General features: G+C 36.8%; 1 protein-coding gene across 1 annotated transcript; it reads right to left on the bottom strand.

Moving 5' to 3' along the window:
- Positions 1–4,711: 4,711 nt before the first annotated feature.
- On the bottom strand, positions 4,712–23,843 carry MS4A5 (membrane spanning 4-domains A5). Its single transcript, XM_036110621.2, has 5 exons — positions 23,691–23,843; positions 19,866–19,994; positions 17,520–17,576; positions 16,387–16,539; positions 4,712–4,807 (listed from the first exon to the last, which is right to left on the bottom strand). The coding sequence occupies exons 1-5, from the start codon at positions 23,841–23,843 to the stop codon at positions 4,712–4,714; spliced, it is 588 nt and encodes a 195-aa protein (XP_035966514.1).
- Between the last annotated feature and the right edge of the window lie 3,425 nt (positions 23,844–27,268).

Below are 27,268 nucleotides of genomic sequence, written 5' to 3' on the forward strand. Positions count from 1 at the left end.
CTTCGGTTTAATGCACACTTACCAGAGCCAAAGGATATACAAAAAAGTTTCTGCCTTACCAGGAGGTTTCACTTCTTGAAAAGGACCCCAGGGGACTGCCTAGCGTACTTTACGCTACCTTAATTAGAAGAACTTTGCAGCCCCCACCCTGTAAGCAGGTGTGGATGGTGGATCCCCAAGGGCAAGAAGGGCTCTAGAAATTCTCTAAAGATGGGCTGTTAGGACTTTTACCTTTTTACTTCACTTTTAGGAGTGAGTAGGTAGGAAGAAGGTATCCAAGTGGAGAGATTGAAGAATCATTAAGCCCGGTCGTTTGGGAGTGTTGTAGGTATCCCTCTCCAAATATTGTCCACATTTACCCACACTTAGGGTTCTAGTGGGACCATGTATGTCTTGTGTGGGATTTACTAGAAATGGCCTAAAAGTGTACGTTGGTGCTGTAGAATACATCCTCAGAAGCTTGAGGCAAGAGTTCCATGTTTTGGGATACAAACTGAAGTAGCCCTTTTACCGACAAACCCCCTCTTTTTTTTCCATCTGTCTCATTCCCTTGTGTCCCCTCTCTTTTCAGTCTGGCCTGGAGCTATACCACTGCTAGATCAAGTGAGAGAATGGAGGAAGCCGGTAGCCAGGGAAGTGTAAATATTTGGGAAAAAATCAAAGAAAGTTTTGCCCAAAGATATTGTTTCCCCTGCCCCCACCATATACAACTTTTATGTCCATATGTTGGATTTCTCATTGCTTTTAATTTCCTTGTCCCTTGCTTTATTTTATGAGAGACCCAGGGCTATAATTAGGTAGTTGTTTGCCTAATCTAAAAATATGGCAGCTCTCCTGCCAAATTTGAGGTTAATTCCTATCTTCCCTCCATCTCTCCCTCTATCGCTCTCTCTTCTCACCTCTCTCTCTCTCCCCACCTCCTTCCTCTGTTCTCTGTTTCTCCCTCTGCCTCTCTCTATGATGACGGTTTGGATCAGAGGGTTAGAGCCGATGGGTAGGAGTAGTTCTGGAGTGCCTGATTTTGGGGTGACATCAAAACAAGTGCCGTCTTCCCACCATTGAAGCAGTTCATTAGTGGAACAGGCTACCATGTGAATAGAGAACTTGCTGTCATCAAGTATACACAAGTAAAAGGCATACAGTCACCTCTCATAAATCTTATAGAGAGAAGAGGAGCAGAAACATAAGATCTGCTGTCTATTTAAGCATCTGGATGTAGGTCTGATGATCTGCTGGAGTGCTTGAATGTTGGCAACAGGGATGATAATTACAGCAGATCTGAGCTGTGGGTGATTGTGAGGCCAGAGATTGGAGTCCAGGATGATGGGTGGTCACTGGAATCTGCCTTCATGTTAGTTGGCGTGGAAATTTGGCAAATGCCTGGCATCAGTGAGGCTTGGACTGAGTTTTCATATCCTTTTCTCACACAACCTGAATTTTCGTATCCTTTTCTCTATGTAGGCCCTGTTTTTCCAAGTCTGTCTTAGAGTGTTTGTTACTCTGTTTTTTTTGTGGCCAGTGAGATCAGTTAGGCAGCTCTTGCGTGATTCCTCCTGAATAAACTTGCATTTGAATTTATATAAACAAACAAACTTTCACTTTGTCTTTGCTGGTTTGGCTTGATTGACTGCAGTGCTGTGTGTTGATATCCCAACTACAGTCTGGATCTGTCAGTAGCACTTCCTGTGTTTCATAATTTTTTTTTCTCTGTAGTGTTTGAGGATATCAGGTCAAATATGTACACATTTAAAATCTCTCCCCCTCTTGTCATTACCTAGTGGCCCTCTTGCTTCCAGACGATGATCTCTTTCTTAAAGTCTACACAGAATTTTATTAACTAAACTTTAATTTAGTTCATATTTGCCTTCCTTTTATTCCCCCTACCTCCTAACTCTATTTTTTTTTTTTTTTTTTTGTCCTTGGAACATTTTGCCTCTCCTGTGGAAACTACATTCTACATCATAATTACTTGTGTCCTTGCCTTACTCAGCCATTTATCTGTATGTCCCTTGAAAGTGGGGCTGGTGTTTCTGATTGCTGTGAGAGATTGTGATTCTGCTTTAGTTCTCCCATCCAGATGATTATCACAATGCTATCCAGTATCAGGAGAGCTTTGTAGTTTACGAGGTCTTCCTTCTGTTCTGAGGGACTACTTTATATTTTTAACAGGCAAATAAAATGAGTTGAACACCTACTTATATGCCAAGCACTGTCCATATAACACCTATAGTATTGATTCCATTTTGTAATTGTGGGGACTAACAATCAGGAAATGATGGAAACTGGCCCCCAAGCCACATATGTGATAAAAAGTGATGCTTGGAAAGCAAAAAAAAAAAACCCTCAATTATAAATTCAAAAGAAAACCTACCATTTACCATGTGATTTTTAAGTTCAAGGCACTGATTAAATTAGTTCACATTTCATTTAAGGCTCATGGTAAACCCATTAGGTAGGTAATATTATTGCATTTTAGTCTAGGAGTTTAAAGCTCACAAAGGTTAAATAACTTGTTCAAGTCACTAAGTTTTAAATTGTAAAACTGACATTTAGACCTAGGTCTGACTTAAAAGCCCTTATTGTTAGGTGATGGGGATTCTTACCCTTAAATATATCTCACATACCCATACCTCTCAGCCTCACTCAGGCACCAGATATTTTTCATCAGAACATGATTCCACTGGAAATAAATTTTTTAAATAAATATTTTTCATTAGAATCTCACTCCCCTGCCTCCTGCCCTCACATATGTACCCATAGGCCTTTCTCCTTCCAGCTTATGGCAGAAATGAAAACCTGATAGTTTATCTCTTTGCATATGCTAAATGTTTTCTATGCCAAAAGAAGCAAAGGATAATGAGATTTGGAGTTGGGCATCTTGACTCAAATCCTGGTTCTAAATCCTACTCCCTTTTGTGGTCTCAGAAAAATCAACCACTTTGAGCTACAGTTTTCATGTCTGTGGACACAGGCTAGATGTACCTACCTCAGAGGGCTGTCATGACAGCTGGGATGACAGAAGGAAGATCCCTAATACTTAGCAGGTGTTCAGTCAGCGGAAGGAAATATAATGTAAGGCAGCCATCTCCCTGTGAGGCCTGGGAATCTCCCGGAGTCCTTGAGGCTCTTTCAGGGGGTCTGTGATCTCAAGACAGCTCTCATAATAATACCAAGACTTTAGTTTCCCTTTACACAAGTTTACATCTGTCATCTCCACAGGCTACAGAACATGAGATATCACATCAGACTGAATGCAAAAGCAGTTACCAGAATCCAATTGCCTTCTATTAGCTCGAGAGAAGCTCTGCATTGGAATCACCTAGAGATCTTTAAAAACTATTGATGCCGGGCTCTCACCACATTCTGATTTAATTGCTATTGGGTGGTATCTGGTGCATTTGGGGGCGGTGGGGGCGGCGCAGGTTATTAAAGTTCCTCTGGTGATTTGAATGTGCAGTAAAGTTAAATTGGCCTTTGTTTTTCAAAGTTTTTGTTATGCAAAATGAGTAAGTTCTAGAGATCTACTGTACAACAGAGTACTTAGTTACTAATACAGAATTGTACACTAAAATATGTTAAGAAGATAGATCTCATGTTAAATGGTCTCATCAAAAAACAAAGAAACAAAACCCCACAAAAGAGCACAAGAAAATTTTGGAGCTGATGGATATGCTTAGTACCTCGGTTATGGTGTTGGCGTCAGGAGAGTACGTATACATTAAGTGTGTGCCTTTGTAAATAAACTATAACTAAAAATAGCTAAAAATAAAATAAAAGAATGTTAAGTAAGCTAAAAAAGGAGATTTGTAAAACTGTGTATCAGTGCCACTCTTCATACTCATTTTTTTTAATTTTGGAAAATAACAGTTATGTTAATAAAAGGTTACTTTTATTGATGTGTAATGAGTCTTCAATAATTTTTTCAGCGTGTAGAGGGGTTCTGAGACCAAGAGTCTAAGAGACGTTGGTATGTTGGTGTAGGGATTAAGACCCTGGGCTCTGGAGCCAGACTGCCTGTTGATACCATGCTTTGTCACCTGGGGCACTCTGCTCACCTTCTCTAGCCTTCAGCTTCCTTGTCCACGAACCGTGTATAATAATAAAATTCGCCTCTTAGACTTTTTGTGAGGTTAAATGAGTAATACACAAAAAACACTTAGCGTGGTTCCTGGAACGTTATAGTGGCTTTCAACCAACATATATCCTCCTTGTTACTATTCTAGTTGTTACGAGTGGCTCACATTGATGATCTTGCAGTATCAATGCAAAATCTGTGGGCCAAGCCATCCTTCCAACCAACTCATTTTTCCACACAACCATGGAGCCACTAGGTAGAATGTCTTAGAGAAGTCAGCAGGAGATATGATAGACCTGGTCACTCCACACCGTGGGCTTTGGTTCATTTCTCTGTTTGTACAGTGGCAACACTACATTGCTGTCCTTCGGTTCAGTGCATGCATGACTAACAGAGGAGTGGCACCAAGATGACCATGTGATTTGGGGAGAGGAAGAGATGGCATTGCAAAGAGGCAGGATGTGTTTTATCAGCCAAAAGCGTTCCCAGACCCCACTCTCTTAAGTCACTTCCCTTTGCTTCCGACAGTTGCCAGTCTTAAGATTCTATGTTCCTTCTGGCTTTTTCTCACAAACATAATTCACTTCTTGATGATATTATAACACGTCTTTATTCCCACGGTGATATTCAGCACCATTAGTCACAACAATAAAAGGGTCTCCTCATAACTGAGAAAGACAGAGAGATGAATAATTCAATAATGCTGAAGGCCATCAACATAATCAAAATTCCCTGTAACAGAAGAAGAAGAAAAAAAGAATCACGGTATTAGCACAATAATGGTTTTTCTGATGACAGTGAGGTAGCAATGCCCATTTAAGAAAATCTCTCCCACATGTCTCAAGTGTATCGGATGCTTAGGAAGTAAAATAGTGGAGGATCACGAGAGCATACAGCTGTTTCAGCACAGGACAGCACATTATTTTCTTAGAGAAAGTCATACAAAACAATCCACATTCTATATCATATGCAGAAATGTTCCATTTCATAAATATATACAATACAAAGAAATAATGTGAAAAAGTGGTCTGTTGAAGGAGAAAGAAAGGTTAAGAAATAGGGAAAAAAAATAGAAGCAGAAATAGAAAAGGAAAGAAAAAGAGGGTAAAAACCCTAAAGGCACAGACAAAAGAGGAACGTGTAGAAAAACACACACAGAAAAGAAGCATAGGCGAACAGTACCGTCTTCTGTTCTTTTTATCACTGCTAGAGACCATTTTCAAATGCTTTGTAGCTTGGCAACAGAGAGCATGAATAGGATACACACCTTGTTAGGAACCCAGAGGCTGGACATACAAGTGTTTTGCCGGTGAAAGTTTGTGAAGATCATATGGTTAACATTCTGTTCTGCAACCGTATCTTTCTACATGTTTTGAGTATAGGTTAAAATATTGTTTATTTTAGAGTCACATGGTTTTTAATGGCCACATGATAAAATCTCATGGTAGAGTTGCCATAATTCATTTATTCTTTAGTGACAGGAAATAATTTATTGACTTCTCCTCCTCTTCTGTTGTGTTTATTCATTCTTTTTTTTTTTTTTTTTTTTTAGATTTTATTTATTTATTTGACAGAGAGAGAGATAGTGAGAGCAGGAACACAAGCAGGGAGAGTGGGAGAGGGAGAAGCAGCTTTCCGCCGAGAAGGAGCCCCATGCGGGGCTCGATCCCAGGACCCTGGGATCATGACCTGAGCCGAAGGCAGACGCTTAATGACTGAGCCACCCAGGCGCCCCATGTTTGTTCATTCTTAATGCTCTGAATAATGCTGCAATAAGCATTCTTGTACACATGCCCTTATATGTAGGTGTTTAATTGCTATGGAGATAGCTACCTGGATATCTTTCATATAAATAAATGCCTCCTTCCTTTCTGAAATGGTAGTAACATTTCAGATTTCTGCCACCAATACATAGGAACATCCTTTCCACCATTTCCCAACCTGTGATAATTTTTATAACTTTTATTTTTGCCAATCTAATAAATGTATCTTAGTCCACTATTAATTTAATTGGCATTTCCCTGACTACTAGTGAATTCGAACATCACTCTGAGTATATTTGGCCACCACATTTGCATTTTTGTAAATTCCTTCTTCATAATCTTGTCCATTTTTTAAATTGTGTTCTTGACTTTTTGTTAGTTATATTCATTCTTTGTATGTAAAAGCATTGAAACTGCTGTTATCTGCTTTAAAAACATTTTCCACTTCTTTTACCATGCCAGATTTTATATTTAAGTATATATGTATTTTACCCTTTTTTGATTTCCAGATCAACATGTATCACCCCAGTAAGTTTGCTTGTGTCCCTTCCCAGTCAATCCCCCTACCCCAGCCAGAGGCAACCACTGTTCTGATTACTAACACCATTTAATAACTTTGCCTGTTCATTTTTGTATCTGAATTTGTTTTTTCAGTATAATGGACTGAGATTCATCCATGCTGTTGTATGTATCAGTAGTCTGTTTTCTTTCTTGTTGCTAAGTAGTATTCTGTTGTTTGAATAACCAGTTTCTCTAGCCACTCTGTTGTTGATAGACATTTGGATTGTTTCTAGTTTTTAACTGTTATGAATAGGTTTTCTGTGAACATTCTTGTATATATTGCTAAGACATAAAATAGGCCTTGTTAATTTTGATAAAAACTACCAAATAGTTTTCCAATGTGGCTGAGCCATTTTACATTCCCACCAAAAATGTATAAGAATTCCATGTGCTTTACCTTCCTGCCAACATTTTCTTTTGCCAGTCCTTTTCATTAAAGTCATTCTGCTGTGCATACAAACATTGTGATTTTGAATTTGCATTCCTCTGGTAACTAATAATGTTGAGCACGTTTTTACATGCTTACTGGCTGTTGGCAGATCTTTTACTGTGAAGTACTTGTTCAAGTCCTACTCATTTTTTTTTGGTCTTTTTATTATTAATATTCAGGTGTGCTTAATACATTCTGGATATGGGTCTTTAGTCAGATATATGCATTGAGGAGATTATCTCCCATTCTGTGCCTTGCCTTTTTTTTTTTAACTTGAGATATAATTGACATATAACATTGTGTGTGTGCATTGTGTGCACAAGGCGTGCAGTGTGTTGATTTGAAGCATTTATATGTTGCAATATGATTACCATTGTGGCATTAGATAACACCTCTCTCATGTCACATAATTATCATTTCACTTTTTGTAATGGGAACAGTTTAAGATCTAATCTCTTTGCAACATTGAAGTATATAATACAGTATTGCTAACAATAAGCACAATGCTGTGCATTAGATCTCCAGAACTTTTTCATCTTCTAATTGGAAGTTTGTACTCTTTGGCAAACATCAGTCCAAATTCTCTGCCCCACAGCCCCTGGTAACCACCGTTCCACTCTGTTTTTATGAATGTGGCTTTTTTAAGATTCCACATGTAAGTGATATTGTACAGTATTTGTTTTCCTCCATCTAGTCAGACAGAGATCTCATTTAGCATAATATCTTCAAAGTCCTTTCACGTTGTTGCAAATGGTAGGATTTCCTTCTTTCTTGGCACTGAATAATATTCCATTGTAAATGTACCACATATACATCCGTTGGTGGATGCTTAGCTTGTTTCCATGTTTTGGCTATTGTAAATGATGCTGCAATGAATATGAAGATGTTCATATCTTTTTGAGTTAGTGTTTTCTTTCTGATAAATACTCAGAAGTAGAATTGCTGGATTGTATAGTAGTTTTAACTTCTGAGGACCCTCCATGTTGTTTTCCATAGTGGTTGCACTTGCATTCCCACCACTAGTGCACAAGGGTTCCATTTCTTCCACAACCTCACCAACACTTGTTATTTCTTGTCTTTTTGATAATAACCTTCTAACAGATGTGAAGTGATATTTCACTGTGGTTGTGATTTGCATTTTCCTGACAGCTCATGATACTGAACATCTTTTCATGTACCTGTTAGCCATCTGTTATGTCTTCTTTAGAAAAATGTCTCTTTAGATCCTCTGCCCATTTTTTATTTTTATTTTTATTTTTTTGCTATTGAGTTGTACAAATTCTTTATATATTTTGCTTATTAGATATGTGATTTGTAAATTTTTTTCCTATCCCATAGGCTGCATTTTCATTTTATTGGTGGTTTCCTTTGTTGTGCAGAAGCTTTTTAGTTTGATGTAGCCCCACTTGTTTATTTTGCTTTTGTTGCTTTTGCTTTGGGTGTCAAATCCAAAAAATCATTGCCAGGATGGATATCAAGTAGTTTACTACCTGTGTTTTCTTCTAGGAGTTTTATGGTTTTAGGTCTTACATTCAAGTCCTTAATCTATTTTGAATTGATTTTTGTGTATGGTGTAAGATAGTAGTCTACTTTCATTTCTTTGTGTGTGGCTGTTTAATTTTCCTAATACCATTTATTGAAGAGACTGTCCTTTCCCTGTCATACATTCTTGGCTCCTTTGTTGTAAATTAATTGACCATATATGCATGGGCTTATTTCTGGGCTCTCTATTCATTCCACCGACCTGTGTGTCTATTTGTATACTCATACGATGCTGTGTTGATAGCTATAGCTTTGTAGTATAGTTTGAAATCAGGAAATGTGATGGCTTCAGCTTTGTTTTTCTTTCTTTCTCAAGATTGCTGTTGCTATTTGGGGTCTTTTGTGGTTCCATAAAATTTTAGGACTATTCTCTATTTCTAAGAAAAATGCCATTGGCGTTTTGATGGGGATTGCATTAAATCTGTATACTGCTTTGGGTAGTATGGACATTTTAACAATATTAATTCTTCCAATCCATGAACAGGGGATATCTTCCCATTTATTTGTGTCTTCAATTTCTTTCGTCAATGTCTTAAAGTTTTCAGTGTACAGATCTTTCACCTCCTTGATTAAATTTATTCCTAAATACATTACCTTTTTTGATGTGATTGTTTTCATAATTTCTTTCTCATAGCTCTTTATTAGTGTATAGAAATGCAACTGAAACTGATTTTTGTATGTTGGTTTTTGTATCCTGCAATCTTATTGAATTTATTTTATTCTAATAGTTTTTTGGTGGAGTCTTTAGGGTTTTCTAGGTATATGTCCTCTGCAAACAGATATTTTTACTTCTGCCTTTCTGATTTGGATGCTTTTTCTTTGTTCTCTTCTCTTCCCTTCCCTTCTATTTTTCTTTCTTTCTTCCCCCAGTTGCTCTGGCCAGGACTTCTTGTACTTTGTTGAATAGAAATTACGAGACTAGGCATCTTTGTCTTGTTCCTGATTTTAGAGGAAAAGTTTTGGTTTTTCACTGTTTAGTATCATGTTAGCTGTGGGCTTGTCATATATGGCCTTTATTATGTTGAGGTATGCTCCTTTATCTCAGTGTGTTGAGAATTTAAATTTTTTCATGTTGAATTTTGTTAGATTCTTTTTCTGCATCGATTGAGATGGTCATATGATTTTCATCCTTCATTGTGTTAATGTGGTATATCACATTTATTGATTTGTGTATGTTGAACCATCCTTGCATCTCTGGAATAAATACCACTTGATAATAGTGTAGGAGACTTTTAATATACTATTGAATTCAGTTTGCTAACAATGTATTGAGGATTTTTGCATATATGTTCATCAGGGATATTGGCTTGAAATTTCTTTTCTTGTAGCGTAGTTGTCTGGTTTTGGTGTGGGTAATCCTGGGCTTGTAAAATGAATTTGGATCCTTCTTTTCTATTTTTTTGAAGAGCTTAAGGATTGGTGTTAATTCTTCTTTAAATTTCTAGTAGAATTCACCAGTGAAGCCATCTGGTCTGGACTTTCCTCTTTTGGGAGGTTTTTGATTACCTATCCAGTATTCTTACTAGTAATTACTGTGTTCAGGACTAATTTGCCAATACCAATTGTTTTCAGGTTTGTTAGTCTGATATCTTTACTTCAACTTAACTTTTAAAGAACATTTTCACTGAACACTGAATTCTGGATTAGCAGTATTTTATTTCGGCAGTTTAAAATGTCATTCCAGTGTTTTCTGGCCTCTGCCAGGCCTCCAAATGAAAAGTCAGTTGGAAGTTTACCTTTGTTCCTTTGAATGTAATGTATTCACCTCTGTCCCCACCCCCAGCTTCTTTTTAGGTTTTGCTCTTTATACATTATTTTCCCTCAGAAATTTAAGTATCATGTGCTTTATGTACTTTTCCTTGTATTTTCCTGTTTGTGGTTCATGTCTTGTCTTTGATTCCTTTACAAAATCATCAGCCATTCTCTCTGTGAGCATTGTTCTGTGCTGCATTTTCATTTTCTCTCTTGTGGTTCTTCAGTTGTATATAGGGCACCTTTTTTTCTGTTCTGCTCCATATGTCCCTTATGTTTGTTCTTTCTAATATTTTATATCACTTTCTTCTCTTCGGGCATTAGTCTTCATATTTTATACTGATTCTCTTCCTTTGCCCTTCTGAAGTGTCTAATAATGCTGTTCGCCCCATCTACTGAGTGCTTAGTTGCGGTTCTATAAATTCCAATGACTTCTTTCTAATGGGTTTCAGTGTCCCATAATATTCTCCAACTCATTCTCTTCTCTCTTGGATATAACAGCCATGTTTATTGTCAAGTTTGTATCTGATGACCCTACCATCTGTGTCACCACTGAGGTGGTTTCAATCATTGATTATTTTTTTTTAAAGATTTATTTATTTATCTTAGAGAGTGAGAGAGAGAGAGTGGGGGAAAGGGCTGAGAGAGAGGGAGAGAGAGAATCCTAAAGCAGACTCCCCACTGAGCACAGAGCCTGACCTGGGCCTCGATCCCAGGATCCTGAGATCATGACTTGAGCCAAAATCAAGAGTCAGACACTTAACCAACTGAGCTACCCAGATGCCCTGATTATTTTGTTTTTATTTTTTAGATGTTCAGTCCTATCTTCTGGTATGACTAATTTGCTTTGTTTTGTTTTACACTTAATAACAAATGTAGTATGCAAAAAATGGTAGAAATTCTAAATTATGTTATCTTCCTCTAGGGATGAATTAATTTTCTTCCATCAGACAGATTAGGAGAAGGTTACCATGATCAAAATAATTCAAGGACGAATTTCAGTTTTGTGAGGCTGGTCTGTTTCCTTTGTCCTTAATTCTAGGGTGTAGTCTTTCTTCAGAAGTGAAATTTTGGGGTGTTTACCAGACTCCACTACTCCTCTTGGTGGACTCTGAACAATGTGTGTGTGTCTGCAGTACTGCATGACTGCCGAAATCTCTTCTTGGCCTTTTAGCCTCTTAGCTTCTTATCAACTTGGCTCCTGAGCTTTGCATCCTACACATCTTAGGTGTCAGCAAATAACTTGTGGAGAAAAGTGATGGAGAATTTTGGGTTTAGTTCATTCAACGTGTACAAATCTCACAGGATCCTTGTACTTTAAATCCTGGCTGCCATGGTTTCTTTCATGTATATTCAAACATTTGGAAGTTTTTTGTTATTTTAATAAGCTCTTAATAAAAGTGGTTTTCACTAGAGAGATGCTCTGATATAAATTACTCTGTCATAACCAGAAAAAAAGGATTTGTATACTTTACTAGTATTTTCAGTAAACCAATCATTGGCTGTTTTGATCCTTTCTGATGTGTGCATGATTTTTGTTTTGTTTTGTTTTTACTAATTTCTTCTCTTGTCATTATATATTAATTCCTTTCTTCTTCTTTCTTTGGACTAATTTTCTCTCCTTTAATCCCTGAGATTAATATTTGGGCCATTATTTTTCAAAGTTTCATATTTTATAGTGTCTACATTTCCAAGCTATGAATTGCCTTAAAAGTATTGCTTTACCTTCGCCCTCAAGTTTTTGAGCTTTCATTTCAGAACATCTTTGGATTCATATTATGATTTCTTTCGTGATCCAATAATTACTTTGAAACCTACTGCTTAATATCCAACCACACAGGTTAAAATTATTTTTATCATTGCTTATGGTTTTATTGCATAGGTCATACACTAGGACTTCAACCTTTGGTATTAATCTGGAATTGTCATATTTACCAATATATAGTCATCTTTTGTTGGTATGTGTTACAAAATTGTGTATTCTTTGTTGTTGGATATAATAGACTAAATATATCTATTAGTTCTAGTTTTTTACTTTTGATGATACCATTAGGTGTTAAAACATATCAAAGTCTAAAAGTTCTTCAAACCTTCATGCTCTTCTCAGAGAAAACTCAGGTCCTTAGCAAACACAACTAACAAAAACACCATTTGCTCCCTTCTCTACTTATATGTTAATGCTGACTGGTATTTTAAATACTTTATTTTTAATCTCAATATATATTATTATTACTGCATTACACAAGCAGTATTCAGTTGTATTTGTCCACACGTTTATCACATTCTTTGTTCTTCATTCCTTCTTGCATCTCATTGTGCTATCGTTTTCTTTCTATTTGGAGTTCATTCTTTATTCCTTTAATTCTGGTCTGCAGGAGGCAAGCTCAATTTTTGTATCTCTAAAAGTTCTTCATTTCACTTCATTCTTGTAAGATGTTTTTCTTCTCCTTTTTCTGTTTCAAGTTTTTATTTAAATTCTAGTTAGTTAACATATAGTGTAATATTGGTTTCAGTAGTAGAATTCAGTGATTCGTCACTTACATATAACACCCAGTGCTCATCACAAGTGCCCTCCTTAATGCCCATCACACACCTAGCTCATCCCCTGCCCACCTCCTTCCAGCAACCATCAGTTTTTTCTCTATAGTTAGGAGTCTCTTTCCTAGATTGACTCTCTCTTTATTTACCCCCCTTTCCTAGATTGACTCTCTCTTTATTTACCCCCCTTTGTTCATCTGTTTTGTTTCTTACACTCCACATATGAGTGAAATCATATGGTATTTGTCTTTCTTTGACTTATTTCACTTAGCATAGTACACTCTAGCTTCAGCCACGTCATTGCAAATGACAAGATTTCATTCTTTTTTATGGTTGAGTAATATTCCATTGTGTATGTATGTATGTATGTACGTATCTGTATCACAGTAATGGGTAGTGAGTGATAGGTTATTGGTTGGCAGTTATTTTTTTCAGAATACTGAAGATATTGTTCAGTCTTTTGGCTTTTATTGTTGCTTTTGAGAAGTTAGATATCAGTCCAGTTCCTTCTACTTTTTCTTTTTGGTAATTTTCATAGTTTTTAGTTTTTGTTTTAGTTAAGATTACTGAGAATTGATAATGAAACAAAACCATGATTTGAAAAATAACTGTACTTTGACTCAGCAAATTGATAAAGTATCAAAGCATGATATGCAAGACCAAATATCTAAGTTCAAGATTTTAACATAAGATGTCTCAGAGCTTTATGTTCAAAATAGGGCCACAGAGAGATGTTTTAATCGTAATTCCATGTGAATTCATGTTTTCCAAAAGTTAGACCATTGGCTGTCTCTGCAACTCGTCTAGTTTGCAAATCTAACCAGTTCCTTTCCAGACTACTGTTACTCTCCCCTAAAATTACCTTATGACTCCTCCAGCTGATGAAATCCTATAAATGCCCTTTTCTGTTTCCCCCTATTGTGTCTGAGACCCATGCTCTCCCTTGATTAGCAAATTTAATAAATTCAGCTTTTAACCGTCATTGATTTTCCCGGTGGTCTTTGAAGGTGCTAGACAGTCACAGAGGCCCCAGAGAGGTCTTGTCAGACCCCTCACTATTACGGTTCTGGTCCTTTGACTCACTTAGTGGCTATTCCACTGGCTGTCTGAGAGCAACCCTGTCCAGGGTTTGCACATCTATGTTGATGAGGTGATCTAGCACTTTTTATTGGGTAGGGTTTATTTTATTTGTCCTGGGAGTCAAAAAAAGTCGGGGGAGGGTTTCCCACGACTTTTTCATTATCCCTTCACATCTGTTCTTGTTTTCTTTTCCCTTGGTGGGGTGGGGGTGAAGAAAAAGATGGTCTGCCAAAGCTTTGCCACTAACCATCCTGTCTGTCTATCTGCCTTTTATCTATATTTTTGTGTATCTATAAGAATAAATCCTAGGAAAAGAGTTATGTCTTGTTAGCCAGCCACCAGGACTAATAAGTAACATGTCTCTTTGACCAATATCCTTTCTAGGACCAATTATCTTGGATTACTCATTAAAATCTTTTAAGAACCTTCTCTAGTCTTATCTATATGTAGGAAATTGGCTGTAGGAGAGACTCTTCTTCACATATTCCACCTGTCGGAGGCTGCTGATTTCTTGAGTCAGCAGGCAGGGGTGGATTTTCCAAGGCCTTCACTATCCCTATTTTCTTCTTACTTCCTGGTAATCATTGACTAAATTCTCAGAAATTAATTCTGTATTATATCTCAGTGAATGATTTGACTTTCATTCTGATAACTCTGATTATATAATAAATTTGTCAGTTTTTTCCACTAACAGATGTGGACTACTTTTCCTTGCCAGCCATCTAATTAATCATTCTTTGTGACCTTAGGCAGGTGACTGGTTATTTTGGAAATATCATCAGGGAAAGAGTACACTTGAGCCTTGTTGGATAAGATCTTACTAAAATCACCACCACCACCACCACCACTACCGCACTTATTATAGACGTTAAGCTATAATCCTCTAGAAACTTTACAAAAGCAAATGGTCTAAAAGATAGGACAGCTAATACACAGGTGGCCCAAGCTCCTCAGAATTAGGGACTAGACTGCTTCCACTCAAGGTGACTGGAACAAAACTACCCTCCCTCAAAATGACTGATGCCATTGATGGTGATGGGCTTATACTCTTGGCTATTTTATCTCCTGTGTGCTAATTCAAGGTTCTAGATTATTGGTAGACAACTCTACTAACACAGCACTACCAAGACAGCCTTTTTTGAAAATCAGTATTGTCATGTTCCTTCATTCACTCATGCTGACAATAAGGGACAAACCCCTGAAACTGATCCAAGAAGGAATAGGAAATCTAAATAAACTGATAACAGGTAATTTAAGAAAACTTCTCACAAAAAAAAAAAAGCCCAGACCTAGGAGACTTTACCAGTGAAGTCTTCCAGATGTTTATGGAAAATTCAACATAATTTTTTTCAAAATTTACCAGAAAGTATAAACGGAAGCAGTATTTTCCAACTCATTCTATAATGCCAATATTAACCAGACACAAAAACCAAAGACATCACAAGAAAAGATGAGTATAGGCCAAGATCCCTTATAAATAAAGATGTAAAAATCTTTAACAAAGTACCAGAAAATTGAATCCAACAACATTTAAAAAGAATTATACAGCATGACTGAATGGGATTATCCCAGGATAAATTTATTTTTATTTAAGATAAAAAAGTGATGGGTATTAAGGAGGGCACGTATTGCATGGAGCACTGGGTGTTATATGCAAACAATGAATCATGGAACATTACATCAAAAACTAATGATGTATGGTGATTAACATAACATAATAAAATTAAGAAAAACTAATGATGTACTGTATGGTGATTAACATAACATAATAAAAAAAAAGATAAAAAAGTCAATCACTGCAATGCACCATAATAATAGAATAAAGGACAAAAACCACATGATCATCTCAGTTGATACAGAAAAAGCATTTCACTAAATTCAACACACATGGTAAATATGTTCAGCAAACTAGGAAGAGAAGAAACTTTTTCAACTTGATCAAATCCATCTAAAAAACCCTCAGCCGACATCATACTTAATGGTGAAAGACAAGATGTTTTCCTTCTAAGTACAGGAAAAAGATGAGGAAAGATATCTACTCTTGCAACTGTGATATTTTACTTCTATGAAGACTCCCTTTTCCTTAGGTGACTGATTACTTTCCAGCTTTCTTGACAAATTTTGATGGGTCTTGTTGACTAATTTTTCTTTCCATGTAGATTTACATCTTTTCCATTCCCTTAAACTAATAATAGTGGTATTTTGGAAAGAGCAGAAATAAATGCCTGTTTTCAATATATACCATGTTTTATCAGAAGTCCAGTCTGAATATTAAAGCCAAAACCAAAACCATAAAAATATTCCACTTAAGATTCTAATATATATCTGGGACTGTGAATCACTACCGTACTGCTATACCTGCATTTTTCTTCCTATATCACTCTACCTTTTATATTATACTCATTGGTATATATGCTTTATCTTCTCTACTCATCTGTGAATTCCTCAAGTTGGGGGTTATAATGTGTTTATTTTCTATTCCACAATGCCTGGTGTAAACTATCAGATATTATGATTTCTATAAATGTTTGTAAATAAAAGAAAATACATGTGTCCACACATTATTTGGATTTTGCTGATTAGATGCTAATCAATCTTTATGATTACACCCATTACTCCTAGCCATAAAAATGCAGTATACTTACAATGAATAGGGTAGCAATGGCCTGACACTGACTAATTGTTTCAGCATAGCCACAAAAGAAGTGTTGATCTAGAATGAGGCCCAATGTGAGGAGAATGATTCCAGCTATTGCTGCCAGGGCACTAAGAGAATTCATTATTCGGCTTAACTTCACCTGAAAGAGATGAAGACCATAACACTGAGTCTACAGACAAAAAGCAGTGGTGGGGGAGACTGGAGGGAGAGTTTTAGTCACAGCATTGCAATGCCACAAAGCAGCTGTATGATCATATATGAGACACTTCATCCCTTTGCGCTTCAGGCACTCAGCCAGAGAATGAGGGAATCCAGTGAACTTTTAATAACCCTTCTATCCCCCACAGTCTGTACCTAATAAGTTAACTCCCATTTAGTTGGGGGGACAGGTGCACACTGGACAAAAGGGGTACTTAGGCATAGCCACATTGCCCTGCACTTTGATGCTCTGGTAAAAATCATGACCTACTTGCATTTTTGTTTTATGGCTCTTTTTAACTAAACATTGTATTTCTTTGCAATTTTTATTCCTTCCTAAAACTTCAAACCTACAGGAGAAGTCCTGTGTTGGAAATAATTTATTGGCTTGTTAATTAATATCTCACATTTTTGATTCTTTGAGAAAAGTAAAAATATTATACTTAAATTTATCTGTAAGTTAGACTTTTGCATTCATTAACACTGTATTACTTATTTTGAACTTCTGTTTATAAGGTTTTATGTTATTTTATTTATTTATTTTTTAATTAGGTTGTCTTCACAGTGTGCCTATCATGTGAGTCAAACTAGTGCCTTTCAAAGTGTCTGGCATGACAGAAAGAATGAATGAATGAGTTACTGGAATGCTGAGACCCATTTTACCATTTTGTTTAGGAACTTGGCTTTTATTCTATGCCTCAGTGTTTTCATATATAAAATAAGAAACTGGATGACCTAGAAAACTCTTTTGGCACTACTGTTTTATGATTCTATGGACAAAAGACCAGTGACATTGGTTGGTATCAGTACTTGACAGTTTGTGGAATTATAGTGGGTTAATGATTTTCCAAATTCACTTTCAAGGTTAAAATCATTATTTCAAAGTTATAAATTTTTAGTGACGGGGAAAATGTAACTCACCAGAGTTTCTGTGGTTTTTCTTTCCAATGCAACTAGGAAGGCTCCAGAATTAATGAACTATTAAAAAGAATAAATATTTTAGTGATGGGCTTGCTTAACTGATGCTAAAGAGTTCTCAGAGAATAGACTTCTATGTGTTTCGTTCACATGTCTTCCTTCCTAATTCACACGATCCTCAGAGCAGTGGGCAGGGTGAGATGCCTGATAAGATTGTCCACATATGAGTAGTGGACAAAATACTGAACTAGAAATTAGCTTTAGCCTTAACTATCTATTTGAACATGAGTTGTTTTTTTTTTTCTTTTAGCTTCACTGGGCTTTAGTTTTCTCATCTACCTTCCTTTTATAGCTATTGTGGACTGAGCTTTGATATCATGCCACACTGGTGTCAAATCAGTTCACAACCAATAAAATCAGATTCTGTCATTCTTATCAGACACATCCTTCATACCCATTTGCAATCCAGCATGTTCTGCCAGCTAATATGCTGGGAATTCTGAAAAAAAATCCCAAGAATTTTCATGGAGGTGAGTCATATGTGGTAGCATCATCTGGTAGAAACTCCAGATCGGACTACAGCACATGCGTTTTTAAGTTTCCAGTCCCACTGCCTTGTATTTCTTCAGCCTTATCTCTTCACCCTCACTCTTACAGGATAGAAAGTGTTCTCCCATACCTTGAGCCTTTTGTTCATGGTTCTCCCTTGGCATGCAGCAAGATATCCCTAGCCCTTATGCCCAACCATTCCCCACTCTCTACCATTCCTTCCACCCTTCCTCTCTAGGTGCTATCATCCTGATTAACCACCCATCCTTTAAAACTCAGCCAAGCTGGAGTGTCTCTGGGCATCTTCCCCTCCTTTTTGTAGGTACCTTTCCTATAGAGGCAGTTCCTATGTCTGTCACCACTCATCACACCATATGGTGATGATCTGACTCTCTATTTGAGAGACCTTGAGACCAAGAACTGCCTTTTTCCTGAATTCCCACACACCATCCATTCTCTGGCACTAAACTAGGTGCTAAAATAATGTTTATTGAATGTAATTATATAAATGCCTCTGTGTAGCTCAAAGGTACATCTAAGAAGCTTTCCCTGTTTCTTTACTTTTCTAAGGAGTAAACTGATCTTTCATCTCTCCTTACACAAGCACTGTGATATCATTTATCACATTACCTTGAAATGACCTCTTTACATGTTTTCTTTCTTGCTAAACTGAGAGCCCTTTGAAGGAAGGGCTCATGTATTATTATTTTTGTTTATTTTTTCCCCAGTTTTATTGAGATGTAATTAACATACAGTACTGTATAAGTTTAGGGCATATGCATAATGATTTGACTTATATATATTGTGAAATGATTATAATAATTTTACTTCACGTCAATTATTTCATATAGATACAACCCCCCACCAAAAAAAAGGAAAAAGAAAAAGAGGAGAAAAATAATATTTTTCTTTGTGATGAGACTCTCTTAAAAAATTTCATGTATATCATACAACAGTGTTAATTGAAATCATCCTGTTATACGTTGTATCCCTAGTACTTATTTATCTTATTACTGGAAGCTTGTACCTTTTGACCACCACCCTCCATCCCCTCTCTCCTCACTCTCTGCCCCTGGTAACCTTAAATCTGAGCTCTTTATCTATGAATTTTTTTAAGTTCTAAATATCAGTGAGATCATGCAGTATTTGTCTTTCCCTGTCTGACTTATTTCACTTAACATAATGCCCTTAAGGTCTAACCATGTTGTTGCAAGTGGCAGGATTTCCTTGTTTTTTTATGGCCTGTATATATATATATACACACTTCTTTATCATCCATTCATCTGTTGATGGACACTTAGGTTGTTTACATGTCTTGACTTCTGTGACTAATGCTATGGACGTGGAGCTGCAGATGTATCTGTGACATAGGGTTTTCATTTCCTTTGGATATATTCCCAGAAGTGGAATTGCTAGATCATATATGGTCATTTTATTTTTAATTTTTTGAGGAAACTTCATACTGTCTTTCATAGTGAGGGTCCATATATTATTAACCTTTCGATCCTCATTGCCTTCCACTATGTATCTGGCTTATAATAGATAGCAACTCATTTTGAATGAATGAATGGACAAATGACATCAAGACCCAAGGACATATTCCCAAAGGAACTTCAGGACCCAAAGATGGAACGTCAGCAACTCTGATGAATTAATGGGGAAATGATTTCAATAAAGTTGATTTTTATTTTATCTTTACAAAGCATATCCTACAACTGAATGCAGCTCATTTTGTAATTAAGAATTCCCTAGTATCCCTGTTGTCATGGCTTCAAATTGAACTCAATTGACTATACTCACCAAAACTGAGCTCCAGAATGGATATCCTGAAACAAATATAAAGGGGAACCGTGGGTATGGATTTTCAAGGGTGAAAAGGAAAACAACTCCAAAAGAAAAGTTCATCACTCCAAACAGGATCTGCATAGCCTATAAATAGAGTAAAAAGTCATGGTAAGGAAAAAGCAAAATGGTAGGTTTCCTTTCCAAAAATATACATGATCTTCTTTTGGTTAAAAGGATTTGGTGATTACCTTCTTTTATAAATAGGGGAAGGATAGTAGAAACCCCTTATGATGCTCCCAGGTGTTTTCTTGATCCCTTTATCTGATATTTGGTAACAGGTAAAATGATCTAAATCAGTGCTCTGGAAAATGTAGCCCATGGATTGGCAACATTAGGATCACCTGAGAATTAGAGATGCAGACTCTCAGGCCCTATATCCTATATCCTATACTTACTGAATAGAATCTCCAGGTTAGACCATGTCAAACTCTCCAAGCAGCGGGGAAATGAAAATCAAAACCACAAAGTGATAGGACCTCACATCTGTTAAAATGGCTAACATCAAAAAGACAAGATAGCAGATGCTGGTGAGGATGTGGTGCACTGTTGGTAGGGATGTATCACTATGGAAAACAGTATGGAGATTCCTCAAAAAATTAAAAATAGAACAAATAATGAAAAAAAAGTAAAGCAGTGGTTTGACGATTGCTAGGGAAGATTGGTGAGAATGACGTAAAGAATGGAAGGTGTACCATGTGTGAGTGTTTGTTCTCTGCCCTCTTACTCTCCATCTACCTTCTCTGAGTCCTTTCTTTCACTCCCATAGCAACTATGACCTTTAAGTAGGTGAATTGTGAAGGATATCCTTTTCCTCAAGTCCAAGTCCATTTGAGTAAGTTCAACTCAATAGCCACTATCCATTCATCTAAACTATTAAAATTGTTTTCTAACTGGCTTTTCTGCACCAGCTTCCTTTTTCTCTATTCTAGTGTTGTGTCAGTGCTGAAGTAAGATCGCAAAACAGAACCAATCTGGTTACTCTTCTCAATTTGTTTGAAACAAAGCTCCCAAATCTGGTGGTCATCAAATTCAGAGAAGTGTTTACAAAATACAGATTTCAACCCCCGCCCCCACTCCCTCAAAATTGATATTCGGTAGTTCTGGAACAAGGCCTGGGGACTTGGTATACACATTTTATAAAGTTCCTTAGGTGATTTGTTGATTTCACAGATTGGAAACTACTTGTCAATATTGTAAAGTCTAAGTAGGGATGGGTATAAGATTCTTGGCAATTAGGTCTCCAAATTACCTTCCTGGTTGTTTCCTTTTCTCCCCAAAATATTATTTTTCACATTTTAAAAAAATGTTGGTAAAATATCTATAACAAAATTTATGGTACATACTTACCATTTTATTTAAATTAATAGGCTTTATTTTTATTTTTTATTTTTTTAAAGATTTTATTTATTTATTTGACAGAGAGAGCACAAGCAGGGGGAGCTGCAGAGGGAGAGGGAGAAGCAGGCTCCCCACTAAGCAGGGAGCACGATGTGGGGCTGGATCCCAGGACGCTGGGATCATGACCTGAGCTGAAGGCCGGGGCTTAACCAACTGAGCCACTCAGGCGTGCCTAGGCTTTATTTTTTAAAAACAGTTTTAGGTTCACAGCAAAATTGAGTGAAAAGTACAAAGTTCCCATCTATTTCCTGTTTCCCTCCCCTATTGCTTCCCCCACTACCAATATCCCATATCAATGTGGTATATTTGTTACAATTGAACCGACACTGACACATCATTGTCAGCCAGAATCCATAGTTTACATTAGGCTTCGCTGTTGCTGTTGTACATTCTGTGGGTTTTGACAAATGTGTAATGACATGTATCCACGATTATAGTATTGTGCAGAATAGTTTTCCTGCTCTAAATATCCTCTGTCCTCCACCTATTCATCCCTCCCTCTCTGCTCCATCCCTTGGCAACCACTGATCTTTTTGTCTCCATTTTTTGGCTTTTCCAGAATGTCATATAGTTGGAATGATATAGTTTGTTGTCTTTACGGGCTGGCTTCTTTCATTTAGAAATGCATATTTTAGTTTCCTTCATGTATCTTCATGGCATGATGGCTTATTTATTTTGAGCACTGAATAACATTCCCTTGTATGGACGTACTGCAGTGTATTTATCCATCCTGATTTTTCTTATTTCTTTTTTTTTGTTTGTCTTTTAATCCCCTTAAATATTTCGAGTCTAATGTGCTTCCTCCCAGCTCTTTCGTCATTCCCAAACTATGCTACCATGAGTTCTTTGTTCATGGTGCTTTCTCTATCTAGAATATTCTGCTCTCCTCCTCCCCTTTCATATCTACTTATTAAAATTCCATCACTTCTTTAGTGTTCAGACTAAATGCCAAAATTGCCATAACGTTGTCCCATTGCTTTTAGATAGAAGTAACTGTTCCCTCTCTGGGTTCCCCTGCCTCTCACCCCCAACCATTTATGGCTCTTATTAGATGCTACTGTGAAACATGGTATTTAATATTGTTATTTTTTTCTTTCTAAATTGTGTATTCTCTCCTCAATGAGAGAAACTAGGTTGTATTTATTTCTGTAACCCCCATAGTGTCTAGCATAGTTTTTTGCACATAGTTCAATCCATATTTGTTAAAGTAATTTGAACGCTTTGGCAGAAGTTTCAGTACCATTGTATTTGAATAGATGCTAAAGCAGTTTAGACTGACGGCCCTTTTCTGCATGTCAGTGGGCCATTTTTCTCTACTTTGTTTTTTTTTCCTGGGGAAAAAAAGTCAATTTCTTTCTATTTTCCACTCTGGAAGGCTTGGGGTTGAAATGACAAATATTTTATAAGATATAGACACTATCACAGCCTTAAACATACTGAATCACATTTTCTGAAAGGAGATTGGTAAATAAAAAATAATTAATAGTCATGAAATGGATAAGTGGGTGGAGAGATGAACATTTACAGTATTAAGGGGATTTTCTGCAAAAGCCCCACATATAAAAATACCATTTAATATTGTGAAACTGAATTCTGAGTCTTGATTGGGAAAATGTAAAACTGTCGAACTCAGTAACCCAGGATATAAAATCTGATCTATTGACGTCTACCTGATTTTCTCTTTCTTTTCTCTGAACTTAACTATGAAAAAACTGCTAGGTAGTGAGTTTGGAGATTTTTACTTTAACTGCAATCTTCAAGAGCCCAGGGATTTTGGCTTATTCATTTTATATCTTCCTCTCCATAGAACCTTTTACATAATTGGTTTAGAAATGTGACATATACTTCCTGAAATGGATGGAAATAAAAGTTGGAATTAGCTCCTACCTTGAAACATTGTGCCACCAGACATTTCTTTGCCTCTTCTTCTCCCCCACCCCCTATCTTAGTTCAGCTTCTATTGCAAAGTTATAGAATCTGTAACATCCTGCTGGGGGTGGTTGATTAAGCCCATGGTTCATAGACTGGGTGGCTTATAAAAAACAGGAATTTATTTCTCATGATTCTGTAGGCTGAAAGTTTGAGATCAGGGTGCCAGCATGGTTGGGTTCTGGTGTAGACCCCTTCTGGGTTGCAGACCGCCCACTTCTCTTTTGTAACTTCACATGGTGGAAAGAGAGCTAGCTACCTCTCTGACCTCTTCTTATAAGGGCACTAATCCCATTCATGAGGGCTTTACCATCATGAAGTAATTACTCCCAAAAAGCCCCACCTCCAAACACCATTACACTGGAATTATGGTTTCAACTATGAACTGTGGGGAGCACAAACCGTCCGTAACACACCCTCAGTAGAGTATACATTGGGGCAAATCTGACTTACCCCTAAGATTTTCATTTTTGTAGCAAGTAATTTTGGAAAAGGGCCGCTTGTATCATAGGTTGTGGCTGTAAGGTCTGCTGACTGCAAGTCAGGAACAGTGATATCTGGGGGAAATACCAGAAACACAGGATTGTGTGCAGCGTTTGAATCCATGATGGTGCAGTTGGTATTTTGAAATGAAAAAATGTTCTTGATGGTACTTAAGTCTAGACCATGTTCTTCTTCTGTACCAAGGCTGCCTGGAGCACTGGCATTGTTGTGCTTTGTCTTGGAATTATAGAACCATAGAGTCACAGAGTCATGGAATCTCAGGATTGGTCGAGATCTCAAGGTTAGTGAGTAAAATACCCAGGACTGGAGGTCAGAGGACCTGCCCAGTAGTCCTAGTTCAGTCAGGAACTCACTGTGACCTTGGGCAAGTCACATCCCCTCTCTTGGTTTCAGATTCCATATATGTACATTGATCAGGCTGGGCTAGATGATCTGTGAAGACATTTTAGTTCGGAAATAAATGAGTATTGCGAATACTTATTCTAGTTCTCTGTCTTCAGGAGGTAGGGGACAAAAGCTCTCAGGCCCTCAGAATTAATTAATAATCCACTTCTTAAAGTAGACATAGTGTCTGTTTAGCCTATCACTTTTGTTTTTGCCACCTGATTTTATTAACTTTAGCTGTGAACAAACCACCTCAAAACTTAGTGGCTTCAAACAACCAGCATTTGATTTTGCTCAGAATTCTGTGGGTCATGTGGGTGGTTCTACCGGTCTGGTCAAGCCCAGCTCTTGTGTGCCAGGTTTTCTCTGCATCTGTGGTCAGTTGGTGGAGTGGCCAAAGCTAGATGATTTAGCATAACCTCAGTCACATATCTGGCAGTTGGTAGGCTCTTGGTTCTTCTCTAACTCACGAATGTTTTTTAAACTTCTGCTGAATCATGTATGCTAATCTCTCATTGACCTACGCAAATTGCAGAGACAACCCATATTTGAGGATAAGGAAACACTCCATACCTTCACGGGAAGATCTATACTGTCATATTGCAAGGACATGGATGAAGGGAGGAGAAGAACTTGTATTCATTTACACACTCTACCTTGTCATTCTCTGGTGTTTCCTAATAAGAGCAGGTCTTCCTAAATTAAAAAATCCTGATGAGACAGCCTCTAGCCACTTGCCAGTTAGAACATATTAAAGGACCAACCTTACCTTCCAGCATTCAGTTTTTCATGAACGTAGAATCCTAATGGTGATCTTCCCTTATGAAAATCCTTTGCTATTGGGTTAGTGTTCTCTGAGTTAAGCAAACTCTATTCCAATATACTTTATAATACCATTTCATCCTTATTTACTCATGTTTTAGCTTTCCTCTGAACCTTTTCCAGTTCCTCTTTCTCTTTCTCTTTTTCCCTAAGCATGATGACTAGAACAATGTTTTAATAGCCATCAGACAAATGGTAGAAAGAGTACTTGAAGTTTTTATTATGCTTCAATTCATGCAAGCTAATTCTGGAGATGCAGTTCTGAAAGACTCAATCCTCGGAGCATCGAAGCTTAGAATTAATTCCAAACCCTTTTATGTACTAGGTATGTGGTCTTGACTAAGTGATACATTAATTTATATATTCATATTAACTTACCAACTTATTAAAATATTATATCTTTTATCTAAAAATGAGAATAAAAATTGTTACCTTATAGGTATAAAGTATAAGTTTACCTTATTGTGAGTGAATTATTAAGTATTTGGTATGTAGTGGATGCTAAATAAATTGTAATTACAAAAATAATAGCAATTAACATTTTTTATTATTATTACTATTTTAATCATAGTGGCTAAATGCTTCGTTTTATTTTTGCATTGTTTCCAAAGTTCATTTTGGTTGGTTCTTTATCAGCTAAATGTTCAATGTATTTTTGTAAACTTAGCTATGGGAACTTTGGAAATGTCACACTGAGTTGGTTCAGAAGTTATTTTACCTCATTTCTACATTTCAGGGTGGCTGTGGAACTCCATAGCCCTCCTGCTAATAAAGCATCTAGGCCCATTGATACATGGGTAAGATAAATTTGTGCACTACTTTTCCTTTTTCCCATATCTTTAGATTTCTTTTTATCTTCCAATCTGCCAAAATCTACTCTTTTCATGGGAATTAATCTAGCTCTAAAGTGGTTTATGGAATAATGTATAATATCCCTGTATTCCTCAATGTTCCCAAATCAAGCTTTACTTCAAGCCTCTTATTGCTGGTTATTCCAGGGAAGTTACAATGATCCAAGTGATTCATGTTCTCAGATTCATAGTTAATGGGATCAGGCCTCTCCTTTTCACAGCTTCCCTAATTTCCTTGCTAGAAAGTTCCAAGAAAGGCCCTCTGTGCACTTTATCTTTCTCTTCTCTTCCTGCAGTTGAAGCTTAATTCTGTTTTTAAATTTCTTATCTTTCTCTGTGTTGCATAATCTCCCCCCTTTAATCGATCCATAGTCATATTAGACAGTAGCAGTCAACTAGTGTGCCCGGATGTCATCTGTTTAGGGGCTTGCAGATCCTCTAGATTTCTCTTGTTCTTCAAATTATAAATATCTTGGGGCACCTGGGTGGCTCAGTCATTAAGTGTCTGCCTTCGGCTCAGGTCACGATCCCAGAGTTCTGGGATCGAGCCCTGCATCGGGCTCCCTGCTCGGCGGGAAGCCTGCTTCTCCCTCTCAGGCTCCCCCTGTTTGTGTTCCTTCTCTTGCTGTCTCTCTCTGTCAAATAAATAGATAAAATCTTTAAAAAAATAAAAAAAATAAATTATAAATCTTATTCCATGAATGATGATAAAACCCAGTGTCCCTCCCAGGTATATTTCAGAAGGGGTAATTAGATATGAGGGAAGGCTATTATTTTAACCGTGGACTAAAGGGGAAATAAAATCATCTCCCAGAACATCACATAGGTAAAAACATACAATATATCAGAACCTAAAAATAAATTAAAGCCCTTAATTAGAAAGATATGAAGGATACTGAAATGTAGGGTTTCTTAAATCAATGACATAGTAAGTTTATCTAACAGAGAAGCTTACAGATGGCAAACACTGTATGCTCCAACCTTCCAATAAAATTTTCTCATATCTCCCTCTATCATGTGGACAACCAAAAATTATTAGAAATGTGAGGAAACATGAAATATAGAAACAGAAATAAAAAAAATCAGGGACTATATAAGAGAAAAAAACTTGACCAAAAATCCACTAATACACTCAGAAGTGTAGGAAGAAATATTGCATCCATGAAATGAGAACACTATAAAATGGAAACAGAGAACAAGTAGATCTCCTGAAAATGAAAATGATAGCCAAAAAGAAAATCTCAGTAGAAGTGTTGGGATGTTAAATAGAGAAAATTAACCAGAGTGTAGAAAAAAAGAGCAAGGTAATAGAAAATAGAAGAGAAAATATAATAGTAATAATAATGATTATAAAATGGCTAATTCAGGAGATTCAACAGCAGTTACAGAAAAAGAGAAAGAACAGAGGGGGAGAAAATAATTTAAAAATTTATATTTAAATACTCAGAGGAATTGATGAAAATAGACCCA

Source organism: Halichoerus grypus, chromosome 11, assembly GCF_964656455.1.
Source record: "Halichoerus grypus chromosome 11, mHalGry1.hap1.1, whole genome shotgun sequence".
Lineage (NCBI taxonomy): Eukaryota > Metazoa > Chordata > Mammalia > Carnivora > Phocidae > Halichoerus > Halichoerus grypus.

What these genes read in the sequence shown, in the direction of transcription:
- MS4A5 (XM_036110621.2), bottom strand. Translation starts at nt 23,843, where the DNA reads ATGGATTCAAACGCTGCACACAATCCTGTGTTTCTGGTATTTCCCCCA. An exon ending in GAAAAACCACAGAAACTCTG is followed by an intron (nt 16,540 to 17,519) that starts GTGAGTTACATT and finishes CATCTCTTTCAG; the next exon opens with GTGAAGTTAAGCCGAATAAT. An exon ending in CCATTGCTACCCTATTCATT is followed by an intron (nt 4,808 to 16,386) that starts GTAAGTATACTG and finishes CTTCTGTTACAG; the next exon opens with GGAATTTTGATTATGTTGAT.